Source organism: Equus caballus, chromosome 7, assembly GCF_041296265.1.
Source record: "Equus caballus isolate H_3958 breed thoroughbred chromosome 7, TB-T2T, whole genome shotgun sequence".
Taxonomy (NCBI): domain Eukaryota; kingdom Metazoa; phylum Chordata; class Mammalia; order Perissodactyla; family Equidae; genus Equus; species Equus caballus.
This window is the reverse complement of record NC_091690.1, coordinates 2978116-2987826: the sequence shown is the minus strand read 5'-3', so window position 1 is coordinate 2987826 and position 9711 is coordinate 2978116. Positions and strand designations below refer to the sequence as shown.

Sequence of the window (9711 nt, the reverse complement as noted above, 5' to 3'; positions counted from 1 at the left end):
CCCTAAGGGGAGCCTCCATCCCAGGCCTCCGTCACCTGCTTCCTCCCTACCTTTTGCAGCTCCAGCGACTCCAGCACCAGGCCGCCGTGCCCACTGCCGGCTCTGGTTACCGCTCCCAGCTGGGCCGCCCGCTCACACCAGCAGCCCGTTTGCTCAGCAATGACACCCGATCAGCTCTGAGCGGGTGGCCGCCCCAGGGGGCCGAGGAAGAGCCGAGGGAGGAGACAGGCTGGCAGCGGGGTTGCCTGTTGGCCAACGGGCTCCGGCGGGAAGACACCGACCTTCTTCCCTAACATCGCTGGACCGATTTCAGGTTCTGGAATGAGCCACGCTCTTCCTCTCCTCCCAGCCTTTGCACCTGCTGTTTGCTCCACCAGGAGCACTCTCTCTGTACCCCATGTCACCCCCAACGGGCACATTCTCCTCATCTCATGCCTACTCACTCTTCAGATCTTTGCTGCGACACCCCCTCCTCCAGGAAGCCTTCCTGGATGCCCCCAGGCTGGGTCAGGTGCCCCCTCCGAGCTGCCTCAGTGCAGCCGGATCGCACTGAGTCATCACTGCCCGGTCACCTGTTTAGGTCCACCTCTGGCCACAAAGGGACACTTTTGTTCTCCAGTGTCCCCCCAGCACACAGTAGATGCTCAACACGTGGTTCTTAAATGAGTCCTCAAGGCCACCGTGACCTTGAGCGGCTAGTTTCTCTAGCCTCACGTCGCAGTCCGGACCTGTCCTGCTGAGTGGACATTGCCATCCACCCGGATAACGTCCCGATGATTTAGAGCGGCGTTCAAGACCCTCCTTAGTGAGGCCCCAAATTCCACCCCCTACGGACAGGTACCCTCCATTTGTAACTTTATCAACTTCTGAAATGTGCAGAGGGAGGAAACTTGGACTGGAAGCAGAGTCCTGGGGCCTCAGGTTACACATTTGTGAAGAAGGGGCCTGGGGCCGCCGATGGTCGAGCCCCCCGATTTAGAAGCGACGGGAGAGCTCACGTGGGCGGCCGCCCCGGCTCCCCGCCCTCCGCCAGCGCCTGCCGGGCACCGGGGCTTCTTTGCCAGCAGTAAAGATGGCGCCTGCGGCGTCAGGGCAGGGGCGCATGCGCCGTGGGAGGAGTGGCCAGGCACGTAGGTCGGGAATGCGGCTCCTCCCCTTTCCCGCCCCTCCAGCCCCATTTCCGGCGGAAGCGGCCTCAACAAGAGAAACTTTATTGTTCCCGTCGGGGCGACGAGGATGTCGGTGAATTACGCGGCGGGGTTGTCGCCGTACGCGGACAAGGGCAAGTGCGGCCTTCCCGAGGTGAGCGCGGCTGGGGGTCCCGAAGGCTGCCCCCAGCGCGGCGGGCTGGGCGGGGCCGGGCGGCAGCGGGGCATTGTGGGAGTATCAGGAGGCACTGAGGCTAGACAATGGGAGGGACTTCCCAGTGGGGAGGGGGCGGGAAGTGACGCCCCCTGCGCGCCCGGGGACGCGCACACGCCCAGCTCAGGGCCCTGGGGACCGAGGGGAGGACGCGCGTCGGGGAAGTTCTGAAGTTCTGATGGGGAAGCCGGGGACGGAGCTCCGGGCGGAGGGCACAGGCGGGGCGGTGGGAATGAACACACACACCTTGGAGAACAGACTAGGCCAGTGGGGTGTCAGATGCCAGGCTGGGGAGGTGACACTGTCCTGAGCGTGATGGGCAAGGGCGTGAGCTGGGGAGGGAGCTGGACGGGTGTAAGTCAGACCCCTCCAGCCACCCCAGAGCAGGTCCCCTGCGCACACTGAGACCTCGGGCGGTCACTTGCCTCCTGGGTCTCCCTTCCCTTCTGTAGCTGGGAGGAGGGTGGCCCCGTCCCATACAGGCCGCTCCCTTCACCCTGAGTCAGACAATTACCGAGCTCTCGGAGAGGGTGACGCCCTTCTGAAGCCCCACTCTTCTGTCCTGCTCGCTATTCGATTTATTCCGCAAGCACATATTGAGCGCCTACTGTGCGCAGGGCATTTTCCAGGCCCTGGGGGCACAGAAGAGAGCTAGACAGACAAAACCCGTCCGTCTAGCCGGGAGCCAGACACGGAGCAAGGACATATCAGAAGTCAGACGCTGGGGTGCAAGGGAGTAAAGCGGGGAGTGATGGGCGGGGGGGCTGCACTGAAACCAGTTGGTTCCGGGGGGCATCATCGAGCTCTTTTTTTCCGCAATTTTTTTTATTGTGGTAAAATACACGTAACATCAAATTTACCATTCTAACCATTTTTAAGGGCACAGCTCAGCAGCATGAAGCACATTCACAAGGTTGTGCCACCATCCCCTCCATCCATTTCCAGAACTTTCCATTTCCCCAAACTGCAGCTCTATCCCCATGAAACACTGACTTCCACCCCTCCCCCAGCCCCTGGCCCCCCATCCACTTCCTGTCTCTGTGGCTGTGGCTCCTCTGGGGACCTCCTGTGAGTGGACCACACAGTGTGTGTCCTTCTGTGTCTGGCTCACGTCACTGAGCATCACGTCCTCCAGGTCCCTCCACACGGGAGCAGGTGTCAGGATCTCCTTTTTCATGGCTGCGTAATATTCCAGGGTGTGGACAGACACTGTGTTTATCCATCTTCTGTCGATGGACCCTTGGTTTGCTTCCACATTTTACCTGTTGTGAATAATGCTGCTATGAACGTGGGTGTGCAAATGAGATGACTTTTGAGCAAAGACCTAAAGGAGGCGAGGGAGGGAGTTAAGTGTGTATCTGAGGGGAAAGAGTGTCCTGGGCAGAGGGCACAGCCTGTGCAAAGGCCCTGGGGCAGGCCCGGGCCTGGCATGTTGGAGGAACAGTGAGGAGGCCCGTGTGGCTGGAGGAGAGGTAGTGAGGGGGAGAGAGGGAGGAGGGAGGGCAGGGAGGGGACAGGGCAGGTCATGCAGGGTCTGGAGGTCCGCCGGGAGGATGTGGGCTTCTCCCCACGGGAGGGGAGGAGCCCTGGAGGGCTGCGGGCAGAGGAGAGACACAAGGACAAGCTGCCCTTTCCGATCCATTCTCCTCCCCCTGGGCAAGGCAGGGGTGGCTCAGCCTGTGGCTAGTGGTCCTGCCGCTGGGACACGTTTTGACCCCTCCGTTCTGCTCTCCCACCGACGACAGATCTTTGACCCCCCAGACGAGTTGGAGCGGAAGGTGTGGGAGCTGGCACAGCTGGTCTGGCAGTCCTCCAACGTGGTGTTCCACACGGGCGCAGGCATCAGCACCGCCTCGGGCATCCCTGACTTCAGGTCTGTGGGCCTGGAGGGGAAGTCGAGGCAGGGCCCGCCACACTGCCAAAGGCTTCCCTGTGAGCCCCAGACACCAGCCATTGGAAGCCCTCCTGCTGCCTCCCCATGGCTGAGTCCTGAATAATCCGCCTGCACCCTGGGGCGGTGGGGATGGGAAAGACCCCTCGCTTTCAGACATGTCCCTTTAAGTCACACCCAACATCCAACACATACCCCATTGGCTAGAACTTGGTCATCTGACCACACCTAGTTGCAAGGGATGCTGGGAAATGTAGTTTTCTAGGCTCGCTGTGCGTGGCTGCCTAGACGGGGAAAACTGACATCAGGGACGATGAGTCCACACTCACTTGCAAATATTTTCCCATCAGACCTGGGGGTCCAGCAAGTGGCTTAACCGTCTAGATCTCAGTTTCCTCACCTGTAAATGAGGGCGTGAGACTGGATAAAAGCAGGGGTCTCAAACTGCCGGCCCCCGGGTGGCCCCTGTAGGGGCTGAGTTTGCAACGCTGCCCCATAATGCAGGCCTGTTGCATTTGTACTCTCTTCGAGGCCCCTCGGCCCCCACCCCAGACTCGCACAGCAGGAGAACCGATTCCTCATTCTTGGAGGAATGTTAGAATTCCAAGGTGTGAATTCCACCCCCCTTCCATAACCTGCCATGGCTCCCCATTGCCACGCGGCACTTGGGGCTGGAAATCAAGCCCTTCCTGAACCCGCCCTCAGTCCTCTTTCCACCCTCAGCCCCTGCTGCTCCCACTGCAGACCCCAGACCACTTGCACTGGCCGAAACTCCCAGGCTGTTGCCAGCCCACCAGGCTTCTGCTCGCCCGTTCTGTCTGAACTGCCCCGCCCTTCCCCCTCACAATTCAAGAGACAGCTCAGCCTCATCCAGGGGGCCTTCCCACCCTCCCCACACAGGCCTTCACCACCTCCATGGGGCCCCAGCCCCACAGGCTGGAGGGGCTGTGTCTGCCTGTGTTTCCCCCCATAAGATCGAGAGCAGGGCTTGGGTCCACTAGGACCCCAGCATCACCCAGCACAAGGCTAGGCTCAGTGCAGCAGCAGTAAGTGACGGTCACATTAAATAACTAATTTTTGCTCTCATGTGCCATGTCCTCCCTCCCTCCCTGTTCCCCTCCTCCCTCCCTCTCTCTCTCCGTCTCTCCCCACCTGCCGCCTTCAGGGGTCCCCATGGCGTCTGGACAATGGAGGAGCGGGGCCTGGCCCCCAGGTTCGACACGACCTTCGAGATGGCCCGGCCCACTCAGACGCACATGGCGCTGGTGCAGCTGGAGCGCGTGGGCCTCCTGCGCTTCCTGGTCAGCCAGAACGTGGACGGGCTCCACGTGCGCTCCGGCTTCCCCAGGTGACAGCCAGCTCCGGCCCCTCTCCGAGCCCCGGGTTCCTCATCTGCCCGATGGGGCTCAGTGACACCCCCCCCCCCCGAGGCCTATGTGGCGATTCAGCCAGGCAGCCGGGAACAAGGCTTGCCGCTTAGTAGGACGTCGTAAAGCAGAGCTGTCCTCATCAGTGCCGCCTGGGGACATCCCGAGAGTTGGCATGCCCTCTTCCTGGTCCCAGGGGCCTTCCAGAGAAGTGGGGGTTCCTCTCTGCTTATAAAGGAGAGCAGCGCAGCGTCCCCTGCTCTGTGGAAACGGGCCTGCGTCCTCCGTCCAGGCCGTGGGCATGGAAATAAAATTGGTCCCCGCGTCAAGTAGCTCTTAGGACCCAGAGATGCCACCAGGTTCCGGGCCTTCATCCATTTCGACACACAAATGCCTGAGAAACTACCTCCAGCCTCCCCGGCTGGGGTGACCCTGGGGCCCCGGCAGGGCCGTGAGCCCGGGCATCTCGTCTTCCGGTCCAGAGTAACGAACCAGACAGCTGGCTGCGGACCTAGCCTTTCTGGCCCGTGTAGATGTTTCTAGAAATGAAAGCAAACAGTGAATGCATTTCAGTGGCCGGGGAGGGGGGGTGCGGGGGTGAGGGCTTTTTCTAGGAACGTGGGGCAGCCCCGGGGAGTCCGTTTCTCTGCACAGCTGGAGGACAGGGTGGCTCCGTCTCCTCCCAGAGGTGGAGGGGCGGGTGTGGGGACGGCTCAGCCTTGCTGCCCGCGGGCCACCCCCAGCACCCACCGCCCAGGCGCTCGCAGGGCCACCAGTGTGTGTGTGCACTGGGGGGCACACGCCAATCCGCCGGCACTGACTGGGCGCAGACGGGAGCAAATGGGATGCACCCAACAACTGTTGGCTCAGCGCCTGGTGCACACCGCAGGGTCCTAGACGGGGGACACAGAGCGCCCCAGACGGAGAGGGAGCCCGGGCCTCCTGGGCCTTCACTCCCAGTCTCGAGGAAACAGGCAGAAAACAAGAAAAATAAGCAAATTCAGTCCTATGTCCGGCGGTGACCATCGCCAGGGAGATAAAGACAGCAGGGGGTGGGGCAGGGAGCTGTGGCTTTTAACAGAGAGGTCAGGGAGGCTGTGACATGAAAGAGGTGACACAGAGCCCTCCAGGCCTGATCATCGTTCCCCTAGACCCCCCAAGAGTTGAACGCTTGTCCCATTGCCTCAAATGGAGACTGAGGCCCAGAGAGGTTGAGTGACCTGCCCAAGGTCACACAGCTGGGAAGCGACGGAGCTGGGAGTTGAGCCCACGCTCCTCAGCTTGCAAAGTCCAGGCTCCCGGGCCACCCGTCACCTCAGTTTCTTCCTTTGTAAACTGGGAATTCGAATTCCTGTCCTTTGGACCTGGCCACTTGGGGAGGTTCTGAAACGCTCGAGGCTGGGTTTTGTGAACAGAATGGGCTGCTCACGTGCGAAGGCGGGGTGAGCCGCAGGAGTTAATGGTTCTTCTGGCTCAGAGAGGCTGGGCCACCTGCGCAGGGTTGCACAGCACGCTGATGGTGGAGTCAGAAGCTGGAGGAACCGGAAGGAGGGAGCCCATTGATCCTGTGGTTGAGGGGCCAGGGAAGGCTTCCTGGAGGAGGAGGGCTTGGCGCCGGGCCTGAAGCCTCTTCCTTCTTCTCCCACAGGGACAAGCTGGCAGAGCTGCACGGGAACATGTTTGTAGAAGAATGTGTCAAGTGTAAGACGTGAGTGCCACGTGAGGGGGAGGTGCAGGGTGGGGTTGACCCAGGCGCCAGCCCCCTTTTCTGTCACTTCTCAGCTTGGACCCTGCAAAAGGGCCTGATGAGTTGACTCCGATGTTCCCAGAGACCCAGGAGGCAGGGCAGGATGGCGGGGGGGGCACCCTCCCAGGGCGGGACCAGGGGCCACATTGTCCTCCTGGGAAGCTGCATTCAGTTCCTGTGGCCACTGTCACCAACACCGCAAACAGGGAAACCTGAAATGACAGACATGGATGGTCTCCCCGTTCCCCCGCAGGTGCAGTCGCTGAGACCAGAACACAGGTGGGGCCCCCACTTTTCAAAGAAACTTTTTGGGCCACGTTTATTTTGGAAAATTTCAAACCTAGGGAAAATTCGCAAGAACCCGGTGCTGAACTCATCTTCACCTAGAGCAGAATCAACAGACTTTTTCTATAAAGCGCCAGATGCAAAATATCTTCAGCCTTGGGGGCCAGGCGGTCTGGGTGGTGACCCTAGGCGCTGCCTAGTGGGCAGGGTCGCCCGTAGACAGCACACAAAGGAGTGGGCGTGGCCGGGTGTCAATAAAACTTTATTTACAGAAACAAAGTGGAGGGCCGGGTTTGGTCCAAGGGGCCATGGTTTGCTGGTCCTGCCCTAGATTCACCGATATTACCATTTTGCCACAATTTGTGTCCCCTCCCTCTCCGTGTGATGGGTATCTGCTGTGCAGTTCAGGGGCGGACTACCGCATCCTTTGCCCCAAAACCCTCAAGACATTTGTCTTCCCCCCACCACCAGGCAGTTGTTCACATTGGGAAATGTAGAAACGACGTCACACGATGATTCAGTCCCCAGTTGCCCCAGGGCTCCCGCTGTCGCTGTTTCTTTCCTGGTCCAGGGTCACGCTGTGCATGTCATTGTCACGACGCTTTAGTCTCCTGGACCTGGAGCGGCTCTGACCTTTCCCTGTTTTCCGCGCCGCTGCCAGGCCGTCTGGGTTTGTTCGATGTCTCCTGTGTTTAGGTCCTGGTCCTGTGGCCCCCACTGCCCTGGGAGAACGGCTCCCCCACAAGAACAAGAGCCACCCAGGCGGGGCCGCAGGGCAGGCACCCCCGGGACCAGGTGACCAGCTGACCCGGCCCCCCTCCTCCCCGACACAGGCAGTACGTCCGGGACACCGTCGTGGGCAGCATGGGCCTCAAGGCCACGGGCCGGCTGTGCACCATGGCCAAGGCCAGGGGGCTTCGGGCCTGCAGGTGAGCAACCCCTCCCCCTGCCCTGGCCCCTGGGGGGTGGGGGGTAGGGAGCCAGTCTGCATGCTGACCACCCCTTGCCCTCACCACTGCAGAGGGGAGCTGAGAGACACCATCCTCGACTGGGAAGATGCTCTGCCCGACAGGGACCTCACTCTCGCCGACGAGGCCAGCAGGTCTGAGCCGCGGATGAGCCCAGGGTGGGGCGGGCGGGGACCTGGGCGGAAACAGCCAGCGCCAGCCCAGGGCAGGGGATGCCAGCTCAGAGGGGGAGTCAGAGGAGGCTTCCTGGAGGAGGCGGCCCTCTCTGGGCCTCACTTGCCCGTAATAACAGCAGCTCCTGTGTACTGAGCCCTCGCACACCGGGCCCTGGGCGGGGGGGCCTCACACGCACCATCCTCCCCACGGCCCGAGCTGGGTGCTGCCCTGGCCCATTTTACAGCCCAGGAAACTGAGGCTTTTGCAAGGTGACCCCTCTGTCGAGTGCTACCCAGCCCGGAAGTGACCGAGCTGGGATTGGAATCCAGGAGTCCAAGGGTCAAAGGTCCCGCCCACATCAACAACTCGGCTTCTGCCAACGGGGTGGGGACGCGGCTCATGCAGGGGCGGGATTCAGGGCGACACGAAGCTGGTGTGGACGGGCCTTGAGAGCAGAGATGGGTGCGGGGTGAGCTGGCCTCCCAGGGCTGGCGTGTTGGGGGCGGGGAGGGTTGTTGGAGGCCCCTCCCCAGCCTCGGGGGGGGGGGGGGAGAGGGGAGGGCTGCGAGGCCCTGGGGGAGGGGCTCAGACCAGCCCCGCCTCCCGTCCCAGGCACGCCGACCTGTCCATCACGCTGGGCACCTCCCTGCAAATCCGGCCGAGCGGGAACCTGCCGCTCGCCACCAAGCGCCGCGGGGGCCGGCTGGTCATCGTCAACCTGCAGCCCACCAAGCACGTAGGTGCCCCAGCGCGCCCCCGACATCCCCCTCGGCCCCGGGCCCCCAGGAGCCCTCGGCCTCGCCGACTCGTCCCCGTCCTCGCCCCCCGCAGGACCGCCACGCCGACCTGCGCATCCACGGCTACGTAGACGAGGTCATGACGCGGCTCATGAAGCACCTGGGCCTGGAGATCCCGGCCTGGGAAGGCCCCCGCGTGCTGGAGAGGGCGCTGCCGCCCCTGCCCCGGCCGCCCGCCCCCCAGCTCCGGCCCAAGGACGAGCCCCCCGCCCAGCCCAACGGCTCCGGGCCCGCCAGCCCCAAGCGGGAGCGCACGGCCGAGCCCCCCGCCCACCACAACGGCTCCGGGCCCACCAGCCCCAAAAGGGAGCGGCCGGACAGCCCCGCCCCCAGCACGCCCCACAAAAGGGTGAAGGCCGAGGCGGTGCCCAGCTGACCAGGGGGCCCGGGGAGGGTGGGGCTTTTTGTAGGAACCGTGGATTCGTTTTTTCGTACCCGTCTCACTTTGTCACCTGTCTCTGTCCTCGGAGGGGAGACCTCAGGGCCCTGAGAGCTGGGCTCCATTTGGCCCCGGGGCCCTTCCTTTTAGCTCCAGGGGCCTCTGGTGGGGACCCGGGAAGGAACATTCCTACCCTGGACCCCGACCTTGGAACTGACGCCCCGGCCCCTGACTCAGGATGTCCCGGGAGGTGTGGCCAGGCCCTGCCTGGTTTCCAGCCTGACCAGAATTAACTCTCCGCCCCCGGGGCCCTCAGACCCCCCAGCCCCTGCTCCCCAAAACCGCCTTCAGAGTCCCTCCAGCAGGGAAGGGAGGCACAGCCCCCATTTCAGAGCCAAACTGAACCGTGGGACAGACCAGAGAGGCTGGCACTGACTTTGGGGCTGGAGGGAGAAAGAGGTGGGTCCATCTGGCTCCCTCCAGACTTCCAGAAAAGCCTTCAATGCAATAAAAGCAGAACTTCTCGCATCTGAGTCTGTGTGTAGCGGCTGCAACCTTGCGCCAGATCCTAGCCCCCGGGGCAGGAGTGCGTGGTCCCCTCTCCCCTGGGCTTCTGTACAATCCAGGCCTGGGGGCGAAGTGGGGGGGTGGGCAACACCGGCCGCTGGCATTCCTTGAGCCCTCAGTTTATAATGATGTACTTATTTGCATGATTTTAAAATATTTGTCCAGCGCTTTTGGTGGCGACTGCGGCCCCCG

The 9711-nt window shown here is 62.4% G+C and overlaps 1 protein-coding gene across 1 annotated transcript; it reads left to right on the top strand.

Annotated features, from left to right (window-relative positions):
* The first annotated feature begins 1166 nt into the window (after positions 1–1166).
* SIRT6 (sirtuin 6) lies at positions 1167–9480 on the top strand. The gene is made up of 8 exons (XM_023644427.2): positions 1167–1302; positions 3108–3235; positions 4419–4601; positions 6269–6328; positions 7486–7581; positions 7674–7754; positions 8389–8512; positions 8608–9480. Exons 1-8 carry the CDS (start codon positions 1237–1239, stop codon positions 8947–8949), a joined length of 1080 nt encoding a protein of 359 aa, XP_023500195.2. The 5' UTR covers positions 1167–1236; the 3' UTR covers positions 8950–9480.
* Positions 9481–9711: the final 231 nt, after the last annotated feature.

Bases quoted from the DNA above. Each gene is read 5' to 3' on its own strand.
- SIRT6 (XM_023644427.2), top strand. From the start codon at position 1,237: ATGTCGGTGAATTACGCGGCGGGGTTGTCGCCGTACGCGGACAAGGGC. The intron at 7,582-7,673 runs GTGAGCAACCCC...TCACCACTGCAG, and splicing joins AGGGGGCTTCGGGCCTGCAG to AGGGGAGCTGAGAGACACCA. The intron at 8,513-8,607 runs GTAGGTGCCCCA...CGCCCCCCGCAG, and splicing joins ACCTGCAGCCCACCAAGCAC to GACCGCCACGCCGACCTGCG.